The sequence below is a fragment of the Rhincodon typus genome, chromosome 8 (assembly GCF_021869965.1).
Source record: "Rhincodon typus isolate 14 chromosome 8, sRhiTyp1.1, whole genome shotgun sequence".
NCBI classification, from domain to species: domain Eukaryota; kingdom Metazoa; phylum Chordata; class Chondrichthyes; order Orectolobiformes; family Rhincodontidae; genus Rhincodon; species Rhincodon typus.
In genome coordinates, this window is record NC_063339.1 from 31084875 (window position 1) to 31106816 (window position 21942).

A 21942-nucleotide genomic window follows, 5' to 3' on the forward strand; every position below is an offset into this window, starting at 1 on the left:
CCATTAACTGGGTAATAACCAAGTTGGCTCTGAGGCTTAACTTGCTTACTTGAGGAGTCTTATTTTGTTTGCTACATGCAATAAAGTTTAAAATTATTGTTTCAGTGCTTGGTTGTTTGTGAGATTTCTAAATAAATAGCCAAATTAAAGATAGTTTGTGGTGACTTACCTATGACACTCTCATTCTAGATTACCCCACTTTTCTTCATCTACTTTGTCAATCCCCTTTAGCATCATATATACCTCAATGAAGTCTCCTCCCATTCTTCTAAACTCCAGCAGGTATGGGCCTAAACTGGTCAATTTCTCTTCATAAGATGAATACCTCATCTCTGGAATCAATCTACTGAACCTCCTCTGAACTTCTTACAATACAACTACACCTCTCCTTCAAGTAAGGGGACCAGAATTGTACAAAATCATCCAAGTATGGACTCATTAATGCCTGGTACACTTTCAGCAATGCTTCCCTAGTTTTATACTCTACTCCTTTGGCAATAAATGCCAAAATTCCATTTGTCTTCCTTATTACCTGCTGTACCTGCATACTAGTTTTCTGCGATTCATGCATGAGGACACCCAGATCCCTCGACAGCAAAGCACTCTGACATTTCTCTCCATTTAGGTAATAACTTGCCTTTCTATTCCTCCAACCAAAATGGATAAGTTCACACTTATCCATGTTAAATTTCATCCACTGAATTTTTATCCATTCACCTAGACTATCCATATTCATTTTTAAATACCTTATTTCTTCATTGCAACTCACCTTACCACCTGTTTTAGTGTTATCTGCAAGTTTAGCTACACTACTTTCTATGCCCACATCCAAGTTATTAATACAGACTGTAAATAGTTGGGGTCAATGACCAAACCCTGGTGGCACCCCACTGGTTACGTCTTGCCAACCAGTAAAAAGAGCCATTTATCATGACTCTCTGCTTTCTGTTGGTTAGCCAATCCTCTATCCAAGCTAATGAATCAATCCTAACCCTATGTGATCTCACTAATGTATTGTCTTTAACATTATGAAATGCGTTCTTATAGGAATTAAGGGATACGGTGAGAACGCGGGTAAGTGGATCTGAGTCCACAAAAGGATCAGCCATGATCTTATTGAATGGCGGAGCAGGCTCGAAGGGCCAGACGGCCTATTCTTGCTCCTAGTTCTTATGTTCTTCTGGAATTTCAGACATACTACACCTACAGGATTCCTGTTACCCATATTGCTTGTTACATCTTCAAAGAACTCTAGAAAATTAGTCAAATATAATTTACGCTCCATTGATCTATGCTGACTCTGATGGACTGTATTTTGATTTTCCAAATATCCTGTTATTATTTCCTTAATAATGGAGTCTATTAATTTCCCAACAACCCATGTTCAACTAACTGGTTTACAGCTTCCTTCTTTCCATATCCCTCCCTTTTTGAATGAGGATGTTATATTAGCATTTTTCCAATCCACTGGAACCTTCCCCACATCCAGGGAATTTTGGAATATTGTAACCAATTGATCCATTATTTCTGCTGCCACTTCCATTAACACCCGAGTGTGTAGGCTATCATTCCTTGGATACAAGTCTGCCTTCAATCCTATAGTTTGTTCATTACTTTTTTTCCCAAGTGATGTTGCTTGTTTTAAGTTTCTCCCTTTCTTAAACATCGGCATTATGTGTTACTTTTGGGATGATAATAGTGTCCTCCATTATAAAAACTGAAGTAAAATATTGATTTTGTGACTCTACTATTTCTACGTTCCCCATTATTAACTTCCCTACCTCCTCGTCCAAGAGACCAACATTCACTTTAACTACTTTCTTTCCTTTCATGTACTTATAGAAGCTTTTCCTATCTATTTTTATATTTGGGCTAGTTTTCTTTCAAAATTTACCTCTGCTTTTTTTTTTAAAATGTAAAACTCTTTGTTGATCTTTAATGTTTCTCAATCTTCCACTGGCCTTTGCAATATGGTATATCTTGGTTTTTGTCTATATATTACCTTTAACTTCCTTGCTTAACCATGAATACTTGTCCCTGCTTACAATTTTTCTTCCTTTCTGGAAAATATTTTACTTGGGACCAGTTGAGTAACTCCTTGAACATCTGCCACACCTCACCAACTATCCTACCTTTCAGTCTTCATGTCCAGTCCACGAGGCTCAGATCTGTATTCATGCCTATATAATTACTTTCACGTAACTCCAGAACTCTGTGGGACTCCAGTTCCTTGCCCTTTATTGATATTGAAATTCTAGCACGCTTCCCTAGAGGATTCTTTCTTATGAGATCATTAACAAGACCAAGCCCACTGAGACAGTCAAGCAATCTCAAAGCAAGTCGACCAACAACAACATGATTAAAAATCAATGAAGTAACATCCTATTAACTTCACAATGACAAGCTACATCCTCACTGACTCTAAGTACCTTAGTGACCATTTAACTTCAGCGACAGTGCACCAACTTTACATTGACAGTCTATCAAAGTGTGGTGAGAGTCTGCTAATGAAGCATAATGGCACCATGGGTAAACATTGAGCAGGACATGTGTCTGTGCCTTCTGAAGCTATCTCCTCATATTGAGAGAATTGCTGCAATAAATTTTGATAACAATTAAAAAAAATTGTGTTGCTGAGTATTCACGGAATATTATAACATTTGAGGGTGAAATCTCAGAAGCCTGAAGCTGGAGGACTCATTGAAAGATTGAATCATTCTCAATGTGAAAGTGACAGCAAGGACATATCGCATGTAGTGTAGTTTGGTCAGCTTATTGCTGGATATTCAGACCTCCTGTTTAAATGCTAATGGTCACTAACAGGATCATTGAAAGTATTAAGTCTCTTATGCTTAAACTGTTACCAATATGGATTCAAATTTGAATGATTAAATGCAAAGCCCAAGGGAGGCCATAAATTTATCAAATAGGTGAATTATCAACTTTCAGTAATGCTAATATTTAGTAGGTCTTATCTATCCCACAGCTATCATTTAGCATTCTGAAATAAATCGATTTTAAAACTTTATTGTTCTAAACTGCTGGGTTGAAGCTTCTCAATAGGAGACAGTATACCTGAGTTCAATATGTGAGAGCATCTCAGCTGTACCCAGGTATCAATGTATCTCAAGTAATGAACAAATTGGTCTCTGATTACATTATCATATAAAATGCACACAGAACTTGTCCTGATTACAACAGTTAAAACCAATGAATAGAAGCATTGGCGTGACTTTCACACATGAATACATTAGTTTCAATCTCTCACATAAATTTCCTAATATTTTGATTCCCTCTGTAAACAGTACATCTTATTTCCCATTAATGACACAATGAATAATTACTTTATGCTACAACATGGTTGACTCCAGACTATTTGGGCGAACGCAGTAATGATTTGAGTTGTGTTATTGGCATAACCACACACAACAACATATTTTGTAAAATGAACATTCTACATTTTTATCTTGTGTCCGAGTTGAGTTTTATCTGGAGTATGAAAAATTTCTGGGACAGACATAATGTGCACAAATTACTTAGCTGCTGCATTGCTGAAAAAAGACACAGTTTGTCGAAGGAGAACAGTTCACTTCTCAATCAACCAGCACTCCCCTCTCATACGGTATTTTTCCCCTTTAGTGGTATTCTTACAAATTGTCCTGATGAATAAAGATTAAAAAAACTGGACAAAGTGGCACTTTTTTCCAGCAATACTCAAGTTTTGCATGACAAAATATTTGTACTTAACTATTCTTTGCTTCTACGTATTTTTATCACGAGATGTGGTGCTACTCAAATTAACATTATCCTATAATATACCGTATTTCCATTAATCCATTCTAATATTTCTAAGTTAAAACACACTCATTACATCTATTTCTTCAGTAATTTCTAATCAAAATACTTCCTTGGAATAAGAATATGAGACAGTGCATTTCTGCATACAATAAACTGCACAGGATGGTTCAGCACCAAAGATGAGCGCTGCAAGTGCTTTGGAATATCATTACGTAAAAGTTCTCTCCCAAGCCATGCACATTCTTATCTGTGTCTTGATCCACTAGGATATTGCCCATTAAACTCAGTCCTGCTATTCCTGGAGACATAGCAAAATGTTATTTTTTTTTCTAAGGTACTTACAGAACTCCAGTTTATTTGACTTTCAGATCAATGTTGATAGAAAGTATAGACCAGGTTCTGTATTGAACAGGAATTATGTAATATTACAAGTAATTACTCAAAAAGTAAACCGATATAAACCATTGGCATGTAATACTGCTGACTAAATCCGCAATCCCCTGAAAAACTCCCTTTACACATTAACACACGCACAAACCAACAAATAATGAAAATAAATTATAGACAAAGCTAGAACAAATGGAAAGACCATTCAATGCTCTTTGCTTCCAGATTCCAATGTTGAGATGATACTTCATTGCTGTCTGGACCCATTGTTGTTCAGATGTCTTACTTTGAAAGCTTCCATTAGTTTGCAATAAGTACAGACTGATTCACTTGGAAATTCAATTTAAAGGTACGGCCAACAGAACTCCTGAACTTAATGTAACTGGTTTTTTGCAGGTTTAAATCTGAGTTTTTGGCCACAGAGAACAGGAAGCTTCTAGTCTGGGAGATCTGCAAACTTCGTATTTTCTCTCTCTATCTCTCTCTCTCTCTCACTATAACATGTTTCCAGATTCAAGCTGCTCAGTCACCCAAGAACCAATCAGTTTTTGGCAAGCAAAAGGTCATTAATAAGTGTCACCTCCAAGGACCAGTCAACTTCTTGTTGTTAACAAGAGCTGTGTTAGTACACACCCTTGGCTCCAGATTGTCTGCAATCTGAACCTGAATTTCTGCTTGATCAAACAATTGTTTACAGCCATAGGTTTCAGGCTACTTGTTTTCAAAACGGCAGTCACTATTTCAAGTGTGTTTTTTTTCAAAGAATTTTCTGTCATTTCAGCTTCCAGGTTTTAAAAACACAGAAATAACAAGACACAATCCTGACACTTGGAACTATATCATTACTCCTTCACTGTCACTGAGTCAACATCCTGCAAATTCCTCCCTAACAGCATTTTGTGTGTTCCTATACTTTGATGTCTGCAATGTTTCAGGAAGACAACCACCATTACCTTTTAAGGGCAATTAGGGACAGGCAGTGAATGCTGTTTAACTAGTGATGCACATTTACCATGAAAGAATTTTAAAAAGCTCTTGGAATCAATGCACTGATGTTTAACTTGGTCTTGGACAGCAGTGTAAATGGGCAGAAGAGAAACATGATTTGATTTTCTTTCCACCTCACTGTGAGAAAGAGTATGGATATTCTGGGGTAATTATTGAGGTAGCTGCTCCTAAATAAAGGTGCTTCAGGTTTGGGGATGTCTCCATTTATAAAATCTTATCTGGAGTTTCACATCTGTTAAGTTACATGGCGTTGGCTTCATGTGGTCTTTCTCAAGTGATTAAATGAGTCTGAAAGCTATTTTGACCACTCATAAAGTCATAGAGATGTACAGCACGGAAACAGACTTTTCAGTCCAACTCATCCATGCCAACCAGATATCCTCAATTAATCTTATTCAGTTTGTCAAAATTTGGCTGATATCCCTCTAAGCCCTTCCTATTCATACACTCGTGCCTTTTAAATATTGCAATTGTACCAGCCTCCACCACTTCCCCTAGCAGCTCATTCCATACATTAAATTCCATTCTCTGACATAAACATTACAGTGCAACTCGGATTAACCAAGCTAACACTAAAATATGCAACCTTGTGACCCAGATGTTATCTGTCTTAACCATTCCAGTTGCAATAATTTCAACATTGCCAGCATTCTTCAAATTAATTAAAAATAAATAAATTCCACAACTTTAATCAGACTTGTTAGTGGCTATCTTTCAGTTTTGCTTTCTGTTTTTGGGACTTATCCAAAATTGAAAACACTTTCCTGACTCTATTCATTTTTTCTGTTTACATATGTAAACTAGTGTCTCTGCTTTGTCCTTGCTAGTTTCTTGTTTGTTTCAAGTGAGAAATTAAACGTCAGCTTTATCCCATTTACCTGTTCAAATAAATGTTATGGATCTTTGGGAAACATTTTAAAAAGAGCAGTGTGCTGATGCTGCCACTTTAAAAGATTATATTGTCTATGTTTTTTGGAGAGAGGTTGTAAAGGCAGAGGCACAGAACAATCTACCAGAACCACTAGAGTAAACAACATGTGAGGCCTTGGGATTTTTTTTTACATGTGGGTGTGGTCAGCTCTCACAGATCAGGCTTTCGAGTTTTTTTAGCTTTAGCAACAAAAGTTGTTTGCGGCCTCTAAAGAGTTGGAGACTTCAGTAAATGATCCCTAGGCACTACTTTCTCTGAAATTTCTCTTGACATTTTTTTTTCCTCCTGGATTGGACAGTTGCATGGTAAGAATCTGTGCCTGAATTTGCCTTTTCTGTTCTGAGGAAGGGTCACCGGACCCGAAACGTTAACTCTGTTTTCTCCTCCACAGATGCTGCCAGACTTGCTGAGCTTTTCCAGCAACTTTGTTTTTGTTCCTGATTTACAGCATCCGCAGTTCTTTTGGTTTTTATTTTGCAAAGCTGTTGGAATTGGCAGACAAGCTGGAGTTGGGGTTGCCTTTTTCTGTGAGGAAACGAGGGATAATTGCAGCAATAGCTCAACGTTTAAAATTGCTGGAAATGCCAATCTTTGAAAGTGACTAGAATTCAATTGCAAATGAAGCAAGCAAAAGCAAAGAAAGGAATAGCCCTGGCAGAACAAAGAGACAGAGAAAAAGAAATGAAACAGTTTCAATTACGATTGAAAGCACAGTAAAATGAAAAGGGGAGGAAGGCCCTAGCAGAAGAAAGAGAGAGAATTTGAACTTCAGAAGTTGGCAGTTAGAGAGGAAAGTTGACTTAAAAGGGCAGAGGTAAAGTTAGAACTTAGTAAGCTTAGTGTGGAGGATAGTGAGCACAAGCAAACTCATCGTAGCCAAAGGGCTGGTGGGGATCTGTTTAAATATGTTCAGGCATTGCTTAAATTCGACAAGAAGGATGTAGAAGCCTTTTTTATTTTTTTGAGAAAGTGGCTAAACAAATGAAATGGCCAGTGACCATGTTGGTGTTGTTGATCCAAATAAAGTTGACAGTAGGTAGAGCTAGTGAGGTGTTTGCATCACTATCAGAGGAGGTATCTGGAGAGTATGAGGAGGTGAAGAAAACCATCTTAAGTGCCAATCAGCGAGTACCAAAAGCCTACAGACAATGTTTCAGGAATCTGAGGAGGGACTCTGTTCAAATGTACATTGAGTTTGAAAGGATCAAACAAAGTAATTTTGATAGGCAGATAAGGGCATTGAAAATAAATCAAACATATGACACTCTTAGAGAGTTGATTGTTTTGAAGAAGTTCAAAAATTCACTTCCTGAAGTAATGAGAACTCATGTGGAAGAGCAGACAGTTAAAACTACAAAAATTATCAGTTGAAATGGCCTATAATTGTGAGTTGGCTCATAAATCAAATTTTGGCTTCCGACATCAATCTCAATCTGTGAGGGATAGTAATTCGGGAAAAGGGAAATCCTCAGGTAGTAAGGGAAAAGGAGATCTCATTGAAGATAATAAAGATCATTTATCACAGGGTGAAAAGGAAACCCATGAACGGGAAAGAGAACTAATAAAGCTCAGGTGTTTTCACTGTAATAAAGTAGGCCGCATGAAGCCGCAGTGGTGGTGGTTTAGAAAAAGCACCGGGAAGACGGATATGGGGCAACAGGATAAGCCAGTGAGTTTTGTTGAAGTGGTAAAGGAAAGCACAGTGGAGGCTAAAAAGCTGCATTAGAATTTACAACTTGGTCAAAGGTTGGTTGAGAAGAAAGTACCAGATCTTCTTAAACCATTTAGTTGAGAGAGGAAGATTTACTCACATAGGCCAGGAGGAGCAGGTTAAAAATTTACAGTTTTAAGAGATACAGGAACATGTCAATCTTTGATGTGGTGAGATGAGGAGATATGTCATTCAGGAGGACTGTTGCCAGAAGAAGTGGTAATATGTGGAATTCATGGTGAGACGAGAAGTGTTTCATTGTGTAAATGAGGTTGGAGTGTCCGGTGAAAAGTGGAGAAGTGGTGGTAGGAGTACTAGAGGAACTCTCAGCTCTAGGGATACAGCTTGTCCTTGGTAATAATACAGCTGGATCACAGGTGGGAGTGCTGCCTACTGTGGTTGAAAAGCCAATGGAAAATCAGTTAACTGAGATATCACAGGAAGTATATCCTGAGATTTTTCCTGATTCTGTGATAACAAGGTCAGAAAGCCACCAGTTGAAGCAGGAGGAGAAATCAAAGAATACAGATGAGGAGGCTGAAATAAAATCATCAGAGACCCTCTTTGATCAAATGGTTGGGAAAAAACAAGAACAGGTGGAGGACAAAATGAATAATTTTAGCTCAGAGAGATTACCCGCCTCACAACAGAAAGATGAAAAACTGAAGCAGTTGTATCAAAAAGCATACATAGGAGAAAACGCCATGTGTAACTTGGAATGTTACTATCTTAAAAATGACATCTTGATGGGGAAATGGAGACAATCATATATTGAGGCGGATGAGAAATGGACAGAAGTTCATCAAATTGTATTACTGGTGGGTTATAGAATGGAGGTCCTGTGGGTAGCACATGAATTACCAATAGGAGGTCATTTGGGAATAGGGGAAGGCTCAAGCCAAAATACAGAAACATTTTTACTGGCCTGGATGCATAGGGATGTAGTTGAATTTTGCCAGACATGTCATATGTATCACTTAATTGGAAAACCTCAGGCAATGATAGAACTAGCACATTTAATACCCATTCCTGCATTTGAGGAACTTTTTCCAAGGGTCTTATTTGATTGTGTAGGACCCCTACCTAAAACAAAAAGTGGGAATCAGTATTTGTTGACCATAATTGATATGTCCACTAGATTCCTAGAGGCCATTCCATTATGCAATATCATAGCTAAAAGGATCGTAGAAGAGTTACACATATTTTTCACCAGATATGGACTACCCAAAGAGATACAAACAGATCAACTATCAAATTTTACATCAAAATTATTCAAGGAAGTTATGGATAGATTAGGAATAAAACAATTCAAAACCACTGTGCACCATCCAGAATCGCAGGGAATATTAGAACAGTGGCATCAAACTTTAAAGACCATGTTGAGACCTTATAGTCAAGATTATCCAGAGAATTTTGATAACGAAATTCCATTTGTTTTTGCAATTAGGGATGCACCAAATGAATCTACCAAATTCAGTCCATTTGAATTAGGTTTTGGGCATGAGGTGAGAGGAGCACTGAAGCTAATTAAGGAGAAATTGGTGAGTCAGAGTTCAGAGACTACCTATTTAGACTACATGTCAAATTTTAGGGAAAGATTAAATAGAGCAGGGGAGTTGGCCAGACAGCATTTAATAGTAACACAGCATATAATGAAAGAGGAAACAGACAAGAAATTAAAATTTTTCAATTTTGCGAGTGGAGGTAAAGTGTTAGTACTACTTCCAGTGATAGGTGACCCTTTAAAAGCAAAGTTTATCAAATCAAAAGGAGATTGAGTCAGATGAATTAGTTGATAAGAATGCCAGGCAGAAAGAAATCTCACAGAGTGTGTCATGTGAATATGTTCAAATGGTGTTTGATAGGGAAGGAAAGCAAAAGAAGAATGTGTTACTAATTACAACACAGAGTGAAGAACAGATTATGAATTAGACATTCCTCAAATTAAATTGGACGTTCTCAAAAATTTGGATAAATAACGAAAAAATGAGGAAAACTGAAATGACCTGAAAGAGTTATTACTATCGCATGAGGAGATATGTGGGAATTTGCTGGGAAGTACTAATCTAATTACACGTGATGTACATATAGGAAATGCTGTTCCAATTAAGCAACCTCCTTACAGACTTAACCCTCTGAAGTTGGCACTGGTTCAAAAAGAGATTGAGCGCATGCTCGAAACCAACATAATTGCAGTGAATTGCAGTGACCAGAGCTCACCCACAATAATGGTGCAAAACCAGATGGTACCCAATGATTATGTGTGGACTATTGCAAAGTCAATATAGTTACAAAGTCTGATTTATACCCTTTAACACGTTTGGAAGACTGGTTTGAGAAGCAATTTGTATTTTATATTTGGACTTACTAAGAGGATACTGGCAGGTACTTCTATCTGAAGAAGCAAAGACAATTTTGGCTTTCATTATACTGAATGGACGATACCAATTTAAAATCATGCCATTTGGTATGAAAAATGTGCCAGCCACATTTCAAAGACTAACCAATAAAGTCATTTCTGGACTACCTAATTGAGTGGTGTACATTGACGCCTGGTGATTTTCAGTCACACATGGAAGGGACATTTGCAACATTTATTGGAATGGTTCGATTGAGTTCGGGAGGCAGGCTTGGTGATCAACCTGGGTAAGAGTGAATTTGGAAAAGTCCAAGTCATGTTCCTGGGCCATGTTATTGGATATGGACAGATGGCCCCATGGAATGTGAAAACAAAGGCTACTGGAGATTTTCCCATACCATTGATGAAGAGAGCAGTACTATGATTTCTGGGATTGAGTGGGTTTGATCAGAAGTTTGTACTGAATGTTAGCAGTATGGTTGTTCTACTAACTAACTTATTGAAGAAGTTCAGAAAATTTCAGTGGACGGCAGACTGTCAGAAGGCATTTGACAGCCTGAAAGCTGTGTTAACCACTGCCCAAAGGTTAGCCACACTTAATTACACAAAGCCATTCAAGGTGGCTATCGATGTGAGTGATGTGGGTGTCAGTGCTGTGCTCTTACAAAAACATGATGAGAAATTAGAAAGACCTATTGGGTATTTTTCCAGAAAATTTAATAATCATCAACAGAAATATTCCACAACTGAGAGGGAAACCTTGAGCTTGGTGTTGCCATTACAATATCTCAATGTTAAATTGTCAGAATTGTGTCTGAGACAATTGTAGAGACTGATCATAACCCATTAAGGTTTTTGGAGAAATTTAGGGACAAAAATTCCAGACTGTTTAGGCGGACATTATTATTGCAGCCATTCAATTTGAAAATTACATATGTGGCAAGACGAGAAAACATAATTGCCGAAGCGTTGTCGCAACTTTGATGAAGAAAGATGGAGGCGTTTGTTGGCAAGAGTAAACGGACTGAAATAGAATGTAGTCGTGAATGTTTGCATGCTTAAGAGTCAATGTAATGTATATGTATTGTAGTGTACTAATAGAGTAAGACAAAGGGTTTTAAAGATGAAACCATCTTTGTGTATCGATGTTTTTTAAGTGGGGGCGGTGTGACAATGCTGTCACTTCAAAAGGTTATTTTGTCCTTATTTTTTGGAGAGAGGTTTTAAAGGCAGGGGCACAGAACAGTCTACCAGAACCACTAGGTAAACAACATGTGAGGCCTTGGGTTTGTTTTTACAGCCTGAATGGCTGTGGCCAGCTCTCACAGACCAGGCTTTCTAGTGATAACAAGGTGTAGAGCTGGATGAACACCGCAGGCCAAGCAGCATCAGAGGAGCAGGAAAGCTGATGTTTCAGGTCTGGACCCTTCTTCAGAAGTGGCTTTCGTATTTTTTTAAACTTTTGGCAGCAAAAACTATTTGGAATCTCAGAAGTGCCAGAGGGGCTTCAGTGAATGATTCCTAGACACTACCTTCTCTGAAATTTCGCTTGAATTTGCCTGTTCCGCTAAGGGGTGTGTTTATCGGACATTACTATATTGGGACAGTTAATTAGAAATAGGTACTGTATCTATGATTCCGTTAGTTTTCTAATAGTTAAGTTATTCTAAATTCATCTTTCTTTTGTTTGTATTTTAACTGTAGTGTTGAAATAAATTGTGTTTTGCTTAACGTCAAGTTGTTTGACCAGTTGCATTGCATCTGGAACACAGAACTTCCCATCTACCTTTGAAATGAGAAAAAGTTAGGGTCTAGGATTCCTTCTTACAATATTTTGAGGGGGTCTGGTCTAGTCCATAACAGCAGGGAATATTCTCTGCCTCTTGACTAACATTTCTTCCCTGAAGAAAACCATCAAAAATTAAAATGACTAGCTCATTACTATTTGTAGGATATAATTACGGCAAAGTAAACGTCCTCATTGCAAACAGAACAGTTAGTCCATTCAGAAATCAATTCATTTAAAGTGCTTGAAAACAGTTTAAAGCAACCAGGCATTTTCTACATTTATCTTTTGATTTGCCTACATTTATCTATGATAACATACACAATATGGAAAAGAGAAAAACAAACTACTGCAGCAAACCATACAGAAGCACATCATGTTCATTAATCATGTAAAATAGCACAGATTGACTTGCAATAAAGATGAATCGTTTGAAATTAATGGAAGATTCTTTTTCAAGCAAGGTATACTTCAGTTGCCACTTGACATTGACCTTATGATGAGAAACGAAAGGTTTCCAACTCTTTTTCAACAATGCAAAGCAGCTACATATCTCAATGTAGGTTTCACATTAACTAATAATATTGTTACAATGATCAGTATCAGGGACAGACATCATGGACCCCTGAGCTGCTCCAAATCTGGCCCCCAGACTCCGACTTGAGCACAGTGGAGTCCTCTCCAGCCGGAGCTCAGCAACCACACCCCACACTGACTAAATATGTTAACTTTTTATGTATATCATTTACAAGCAACATAAATTTCTTACACAAAGCTCCAAAAAACTCAATCATCCTATCAAACCTTTTCTGCTAACTATACATTTAATACGAGACAAAATATCTTAAGTAGTTGGACTGCACAACTCACAAATAAAATCATAACCCTTTGTAAGATGCACTTCGTGGTTTTGTTGCTTGTCTAAACTAGAACATTTCATGTTTTCTTGTCACCATTATGAACCATGTCTATATATGTGCATATATTGCAGAAATTTGAGTTTCATTGGTAAATTCACTGCCAGATGCCAGTGCAGACACAATGGGTCAAATGGCCTCCTGCTGCACTGTAACAATTCTGTGACTCTGCACATCTTTGGACTTACTTAAAAAACCATCCATATTTATTAAACTAGCATCTCCTCCTTCCTTCAACCTACTTCTGAATTTATAGAACTTCATACTAAAATTCCATCCATGTGCAGAGACAGGCAGTTATCAATCTATGCATTAAACTATATTTTCAATGAGCTCATCTGGGTACCAAGTGATAACCTCAGAAAACAGCCATTTGCATTGTTTTGGGAGACATAATGACATATTGATCCCAAGCAGGTTTGGCGCAAAATTTCTCAAGTGCTCTTCCAGGCCATAATTATCATGCTACTCTGATAAAGTTATATTATTCTTTACAATAATCCCAAAGTTCTGATTTGCAACTGTTTTTCAGTGTCCATCAAACCTCTTCCAACTGTTTCACTGCAGAAGAATCCTTGAAAATCACTTGCCTGCCCAGATTCATACTAAATGTACACAGGGGAACCTGAAGCATCTGCAGTCATTTCATGCTTCCTCCCAGTGGAATTGGATTGAACACATTAACTTGCCTGACAATTTATTTGTGCTCAGATTAAGCTTGTCCAGACTGTCTAAAAAAAGAAGTGACTGGCACATAATTCCTTCCAAATCTTTCATTTTAGTGGGCTGTAAAGATACTAAATCAAAATGCTGCTAAGAAATTGGATCTTTAGAAGTTGGATGTGTAAGACTGAGAGCATAAAGCTGATATGAATGCTGGGAAATTTGACAACTGGATTAAAACTTTTGCTCAATAGGGAATTATACGGTGTTTGTTAAGAACCGAAGAACTATAAATGGATGATAATTTGACTGACTATACACTCAACAGGAATTAGCTGAATTTCTAATTACTCAAATGAAAAAATCTCTGGTAACATATCAATTGCAGAATACTGCTCTAGTTGGAAAGCATCAAGTTATTAGTATCCCGGAAGTTATAGTGCAAAGAGAAATATGATTTACTCACACTGTACAATAAGCTGCACGGCTGCTTCCCTTGGTTTCACATTAAACCCATTATACTGGCTTGTTTGGCATTTATATATTCCATTCATATCCCTCGACACATTGACAATGCGTAGTAATCCATCATAGCTTTCCATCTGCATGGTGCCATCAGGCATTGGGAGCTCCTTTTCTTTTTCCTTATCAAAGCGGGACCAAAGAATTATGGGTTTGGGTTTTCCAGAAACCAAACACTGTAGCTCCACCGTGTCACCTTCTCGTGCAACCATTGGTGACCTTCCTTTCGGGACGGATAAAGTTGGTGGCACTTGTAAACAGAAATAAAAACAACTCAATTTCACCAAATAGTTCTTCATCTCATTGCCACATCATGAATTGAGCGCTAGAAACATTTAGATAGTTTGGAAAATCACAGCATTGCAATGCTTATTAATAGCTCCTAGGTTCCATTATTTCACCATATTTTTGTAAAGTAACTGGAGGTCATATTGACCCTCATCAGTATCCATCTTGCTTCGCAGTACAGTTGTGCACACATAGCTCTTTTGGATTAAATGTAACTTTACTATGAATTGTTTACCACATAATTTTGTGCTTTTTTTCACAATAAATTTGATTTAAGAAGGAAAAGGAGTGAGAAAAGATCAGTAAACAGATTCTTTAGATTCTCTGTGTAGAGATGAACAGATTTCTAATGTTCAGAATGAAGATCAAAAACTGTATAATTGTACAATCATTGAGATATCACTGTATCTATTATCATTGGAAACTCAACCTTGCTCAGCCTTTAAGTAACATGCTTTCTGTTGGAGTAGAGGTGGATGGAATCGAGAATAACACTTCAGGTACTGTGAATAATTTAATTAAAATGTCAATGCCTAAGGTACTTCACAGACGAAGTATAAAACAAAATATGACAGCAAGTTACATGAGTGAAATCTTGATCAAAGCTTAGTCAAAATGGTGAGTATAGGAAGTGTCTTAAAGGAGGAAAGTGAGGTGGAAATGCAGAGTATCAGGGAAGGAATTCCAACCTTTAGAGCTTTGACAGATTGTGGTATGACCACAAATAGTGTAATAATCAGAATTGAGGATGCTCAGAAGACATAATTACACTGATATCTTGGAGAGTTCTGAGCTGGAGGAGTTTATAGAGATAGGGACAGACAAGGTCTAGGATGGATTTTAAAACAAGGATGAGAAATTTAAAATTGAGCCACTGTTTAATTGGGTACTAGTTCAGGTCACCAAGCACAGGGGCGATGGGTGAATAAGGTTTGTTGTGCATGAGGGCACACAGAGTTTTGGATATCTTCAAACTAGCAGAGAACAGAACGTGGGAGACTAGCCAATAATTATCCAATAGGCAAGTCCAGACGTAACAAAGGCACAGCTGAATGTTTTAGCAGCAAAAGAGCTGAGGCAGGTGAGGAGTTAAGTGGAAATAGTCTCAGGGAGAATGCAGATATTTAGTTGAGGGCTCAACACAGAATGGTATATAACACCAAAGTTATGAAATATCTGGGTGAACCTCAAGTCATTGTCAGGGTAAGGGATGGAATCGGTAGTGAAAGATTGTCACTGGGACTTATGACATTGGTATTAGTCTTGCCAATATTTTACTTGGAGAATAAACAAGCTGACAATTTTAGAGACAGTGAAGGGGTGGTTGATGTTAGGGTAGTTCTGGAAGTTATCAGTGTACTTGAGGAAAATTCAGATGATATCACTGAGGGGTAGATAAATCCTGTGATGGGCTGTCGCCTGAGGTATCTTGATTTGACCATCAGGCAGTTGTCCAACACCCTGATGTTGTAGGGTTTTTTTTTAACTCACTTATGGAATGTCACTGACTGGGCCAGCATTTATTGCCCATTTCTAGTTGTCCTTAAGATGCAATCTGAGATGAACAGTGACAACAGCAGCTTACACTTATATAGTGCCTTAAATGTAATGAATTATCCTAGAGTACTTTATAACAGGGTTATTGAACAAAGCATGATGCCAACACATTGAAGGAGACAACACAGTAGGATTGGGAGGTAATCCTGGATTAGAGGAGTGAGCAAATTACTAGGATTTGAATGACACAATGAAGCTCGATTTGACAACAGATGACACGATATTAATAAAAAGAAAATATTGTGTTTGGGAAAAAGTGACCAGTGAACTTCCAAAAAGTGGCACAACGAAATCCCATTTATAAATGATTTGGAATTTGATTTTAGCAGCAGTTTTATATGATGATCAAATCTCAGCATGGATATAAATTGTGTCAATGTCATCTAGGATGCTGGTCATGGCTGTACAAAGAAATCCATGGCCTCTCACAATGCTCATGTATTTACAAGGTAACAGCGTGGAGAAGTATGGATAGCATGGACTTCAGTAAGCCTGAAACAAGGTTCCTCTGGTAGACCAGATGACGAGGATAGATCTCTTGGGATACAGGGAGATCTAGCTATTTGGATACAGAAGTAGAAAACAGAGGGTGGTGGTAGATGGTTGCTTTTCAGACTGGAGGCCTGTGACCAGCGGTGTGCCACAAGGATCAGTGGTGGGGTCCACTGCTTTTTGTCATTTATGGAAATGATTTGGATGTGAACATAAGAGGTACGGTTAGTAAGTTTGCAGATGACACCAAAATTGGAGGTGTAGTGGACAGTGAAGAAGATTACTTCAGAGCACAATGGGATCTTGATCAGATGGGCCAATGGGCCAAGGAGTGGCCGATGGAGTTTAATTTAGATAAATGTGAGGTGCTGTATTTTGGAAAGGCAAATTAGAGTTATAGAACATAGAACATAGAACATAGAACAGTACAGCACAGTATAGGCCCTTCGGCCCACGATGTTGTGCCGAACTTTTACCCTAAACCTAAGGTCTATCTAACCTCCACCGCTACCTTATACTATTATCCATATGCCTATCTAATAGCCGCTTAAATGCCCCTAATGAGGCTGACTCCACTACCCTCTCTGGCAACGCATTCCACGCCCCTACCACTCTCTGAGTAAAAAACCTACCTCTGACGTCTTCCCGATATCTACCTCCTTTCACTTTAAAACTATGCCCCCTCGTAATAGCTACCTCCACCCTAGGAAAAAGTCTCTGGCTGTCTACTCTATCTATACCTCTGATCATTTTGTACACCTCTATCAAGTCACCTCTCATCCTTTGTCGTTCGAAAGAGAAAAGCCCTAGCTCTCTCAACGTTTCCTCGTAAGACCTTCACTCCATTCCAGGCAACATCCTGGTAAATCTCCTCTGCACCTTTTCTAACACTTCCACATCTTTCCTGTAATGAGGTGACCAGAACTGGACACAATACTCCAGATGTGGCTGAACCAGGCTTTTGTATAGCTGGAACATAATTTCACAGCTCTTGAACTCAATCCCTCTATTAATGAAAGCTAACACACCATACGCCTTCTTAACAACTCTATCCACCTGGGTGGCAGCTCTCAGGGAACTGTGGACATGAACCCCTAGATCCCTCTGCTCCTCCACACTGCCAAGAATCTTTCCGTTAACCCTGTATTCTGCTTTCAAGTTTGTCCTTCCAAAATGAATCACCTCACACTTTTCAGGGTTAAACTCCATCTGCCACTTCTCAGCCCATCTCTGCATTCTACCAATGTCCCTTTGTAGCCTAGAACAGCCCTCCGCACTGTCCACAACGTGACCCACCTGTAGCGATAAGTTCCTGGGAAGGGTTGCTGAACAAAAAGACCTTGGAATGCAGGCGGGTTCATAGTTCCTTGAAAGTGGAGTCGCAGGTGGATAGGATAATGAAGAAAACATTTGCTATGCTTGCCTTCATTGGTCAGTGCATTGAGTATAGGTGTTAGAAGGTCATGTTGTGGCTGTACAGGTCATTGATTAGGCAACTTTTGGAATACTGCATTCAATTCTGGTCACCCTGCTATAGGAAATATGTTGTGAACCTCGAAAAGGTTCAGAAAAAGAGTTACAAGGACGTTGCCAGGTTTGGAGGGTCGAACTATTAGGAGAGGCTGAATAGGCTGGGGTATTTTCACTGGAGCATGGGAGGCTGAGAGATGACCTTATAAAGTGCGGGAGTCCGAAACTAGAGGGCATAGGTTTAAGGTGAGAAGGGAAGAATTTAAAAGGGACCTAAGAGGCAACTTTTTCACACAGAGGGCGGTGCATGTATGGAATGAGGTTGCAAAAGAAGTGGTGGAGAATGGTACAATTACAACATTTAAAAGGCATCTGGACAGTGATATGAAAAGGAAGGATTTAGAGTAATATGGGCTAAATGCTGGCAAATGGGATTAGATTTATTTCGTATATCTGGTTGGCATGGACCAGTTGGATCGAAGGGTCTGTTTTTGTGTTGTACATCTCTATGACTCTGTAACTCTAAGTGTAAGTGTAAACTACCATTCATGATTCTGTAACCTAAGATTCCCAATGTCCATTCATCTATGCACATTGGCATTCAACTGCTCACAAGATCATGATTTCAATGCTCTTTCCTTTACATTTTTAAAAGTCTTCTCTCTTGTTTCATTCCCTTCATATTACCAGGCATACCTCCTTGCATTTTTCCTCTCTCTGATATTTTACCTTAGCCCAAACCCAAATTCTTTTCTCAAACCTACATTTTATCTTAACATTCACACTCCCTTGGCCCCATCCCAGGCTTAGCAACCTTTTTAATAAGATCCATGCTCTTTCTGTGCCTCCCTGAGCATTCTCTGGAGGCCAGTGAAGACATTAATCATTGGCTACTAACAAGCAGCAATTCTATGTATCCTATTGCACTCTCTTACTAATTTTTATCCTAGCACTTGCCGGAGACTAACCTCAGTAACCTCCTTCCCATCATTACTATTCCTTTCATTGTTAACTCTCTGTACTTAGGCAGCAGACCAACAATACCTGTCCTTCCACATGTCCCTTCAATCACTTGTGAACAGGCCTTTGCTATTCATGTCCTTAGCCCATCAAACTTATGTTCTTGATGGAAATTTCACCATCCTCTTCTTTGGCTTAGTCATCCTGTTTATTTGTGCATGCTTCTGTGAATCAGTTCAGATTGTTTTACTACCCTGCGGGCACTATAAAAATTCATTTGTTGTTAATTGCTAGATAGTAGCAATTGCTGTTTTCAAATCAACAAGCATAAAGTAATACACAACTTGACCACCCAGCCTTTCAGCAGTAGGAGGAAATCATTCGCATTCTGTGGTATTCCAGTGGCCCAGCAACTGGATAGAAAAATAGTAAGATCCATGTCAATACAATCTAACTCTCCCATTGACTTCAGACCCACATGAAATCCCTGTACAGATCATCTCACACACTTCCTATGATAGTCCATGTCATCACATTCTTTAAAATGCAAAAGGGCAATGCTGGAGGAATTGAGTAGTGATACTGAAATGGAAGAAAATACTGACCAGCAACTAATTCAGGATAAACTGGTCATCTCTACCTGATTTGAACACTCACCAGTACTGCTGGAGATGTTTACGTCAATGCTGATGTCAGGTACAGCCTGGCTATTTAGAGATGCTACACAAGTGTATGTTCCAAAATCAGTGAACCTCAGGTCAATAATGTCCAGGCTGGTCGTGCCAGGTGAGACGTCAGGATCTGTTGTTGAGATAACCATCCTTTCTGAACTCCGAAGGGGACGTCCATTCTTGAACCAAGAGAATGTCAACTCATCTGGGGGAATGGCCTCCACCTGACAGGAAATTTTAACTTCACGGCCAATCTGAATGTTGTCATCATCATGGTATGGATCTGGCGTAATCCAGAAACGTCCCTTTTTCAGAGCTAGTAAAAAGAGTAAACATAATGGTCAATAGGTTATTGCACAAATCACAAGAAGAATTAAGCAGATATTCCTCACACTCTGAATGGAGGGATATAACTCATGTCTAATAAAAGCAGAATACTGTGGATGCTAGATCCAAAATGTAAGTCCTCAAGTATTGAAGAAACTTAGCAGGCCTGGCAATATCTGTGGAGAGAGAAAAGCAGAGTTATCTTTCTGAATGAACTGACTCTTTGCAATTTAACTTTGGTTCCAAAGAAGAGTTATATTGGACTCAAAACTTTAACCCTGTTTCTCTCTCCACAGATGCTGCCAGGCCTGCTGAATTTCTCCAGCATACTGTGTTTGTGTTTCGTGAGTCGTGTCTAATGCGTGTAAACGACATCAGCGTAATGCCCAGAGTAGTTATCAGATCACCAACACAGTGGAGATGTTCGCATTTCCCATCAGAATGTAGAATTCAAATAAAAGGGCTCATCAACACTTACTTTATTTAATTTAACAACACTGCTTCTCCATAGCTTGATGATTAAAATTATGCTCACAAAGGTACTGAAGTATAAAGACCCAAAACATCCAAATTTGTTCTTGAACCTGAGCTGAGCTGTCTGATTTCAATATGTGGCAAGCACAGGAAGACTTCTTGTACCCCAACATCAGCACAGAGCAGAGAATGCTAAAGACAAACAAATCTTCATATTATTTTATACGTTTAATCTCTTCAAACATTAATTTTACTAGCCGAGTACCCTGAACCATATCTTTCAAGCAACAGTATTGGAATATTTCAATAAAAAGTGCAACATGGAACATTTTATAATTTTTTTTAACGACAAAAGTGGAGTGGAATCCACTGCTTTTATAACATCAGCTAAAATGTATATGGCCTCGGCGTGATGGCTGTATGCTTTATGACTTTGTAAGTATTTTCACACCACTGATCAAATTTAATGTATCACAATATTTGGAACCTTTCAAGGTCACATTTAAGATTTACATATTGTGGATAATTTCTCATTGCCTCATGAACATCACAGGCAAGGACTTCCCACTTGCTACCCTAAGACTTAAGTAAAAGCCCCTCTCCAAACACGCTGCAAGGGAAGGCTTCAGTTTCCATCCCTGTGTGTTTAAATGCACAGACTAGTTGGTGAGCTGGAAGTAGAGGAAGTTCTGAGGAATGGTCACTGGACCCGAAATGTTAACTCTATTTTTCTTCCTTCACAGATGCTGCCAGACCTGCTGAGCCTCTCCAGCAACTTTGTTTTTGTTCCTGATTTACAGTATCCGCAGTTCTTTCGGTTTTGTTTTTAGCTGGAAGTGGAAGTTGCCCCATGGAAATACGATGTACTGTCTATAACTGACAAATGGCCCACAAAAAGGGAGGATAGAAATGTTAATATTCTTGGATGCACGGTAGCTCAGTGTTTAGCACTACTGCCTCACAGCACCAGGGTCCTGGGTTTGTTTCCAGCCTTGGGTGACTGTTGGTGTGGAGTTTTCACATTCTCCCCATGTCTGCGTGGGTTTCCTCTAGGTGTTTCAGTTTCCTCCCCTAGCCCAAGACGGGCACATTAGATGGAGTGGCCATGCTAAATTTCGTATAGTGTCCAGGGATGTGCAGGATTGGTGGGTTAGCCATGGGAGATTCAAGGTTACAGAGATAGGGTAGGATGGTGGGCTCAGGGTGGGGGATGCTCTTCAGAGGGTCAGTGTGGAATCAATAAGCCGAATGGCCTGCTTCCATACTGTAGGGATTCTATGATTGTATACAAGGTATTCAGGAAAGGTAGAACAGGTCAAAAGGGGAAGCTAACAACTTTGCTTCAGGAAAATTATTTCAATGCTAGAAAGAAACAATGTTTTGATGGGCTAAGACAAAACCTGTTTAGTTGGAACCACAAATCAAAAATAATTCTTATGCTGCATAATATGTCTGACACACCAAAAAGCAATGGAAAAACAGGTAGAGAAATTGATTTGCTGCAGGATTACTAAGTGGTACAATATCAGTGTGCTATTGGGAGGCTTTAACTAACCTGATATTGGATGGGGCAATGATTTTGCTGAGGACAGAAAGGTTATTTTGATTAGTGTGTACACAG

At 38.8% G+C, this 21942-nt stretch overlaps 1 protein-coding gene across 1 annotated transcript in view; it reads right to left on the reverse strand.

Annotated features, from left to right (window-relative positions):
- The window catches only part of mdga2a (MAM domain containing glycosylphosphatidylinositol anchor 2a), a 570544-nt gene that overhangs the window by 386287 nt on the left and 162315 nt on the right, over positions 1 to 21942 (reverse strand). The window contains exons 7-8 of the mRNA XM_048600082.1: positions 19507 to 19836; positions 14027 to 14332 (exon numbers count right to left, since the gene is read on the reverse strand). Coding sequence (XP_048456039.1) covers positions 14027 to 14332; positions 19507 to 19836 — 636 coding nt within the window. The remainder of the gene's footprint in view (positions 1 to 14026; positions 14333 to 19506; positions 19837 to 21942) is intronic.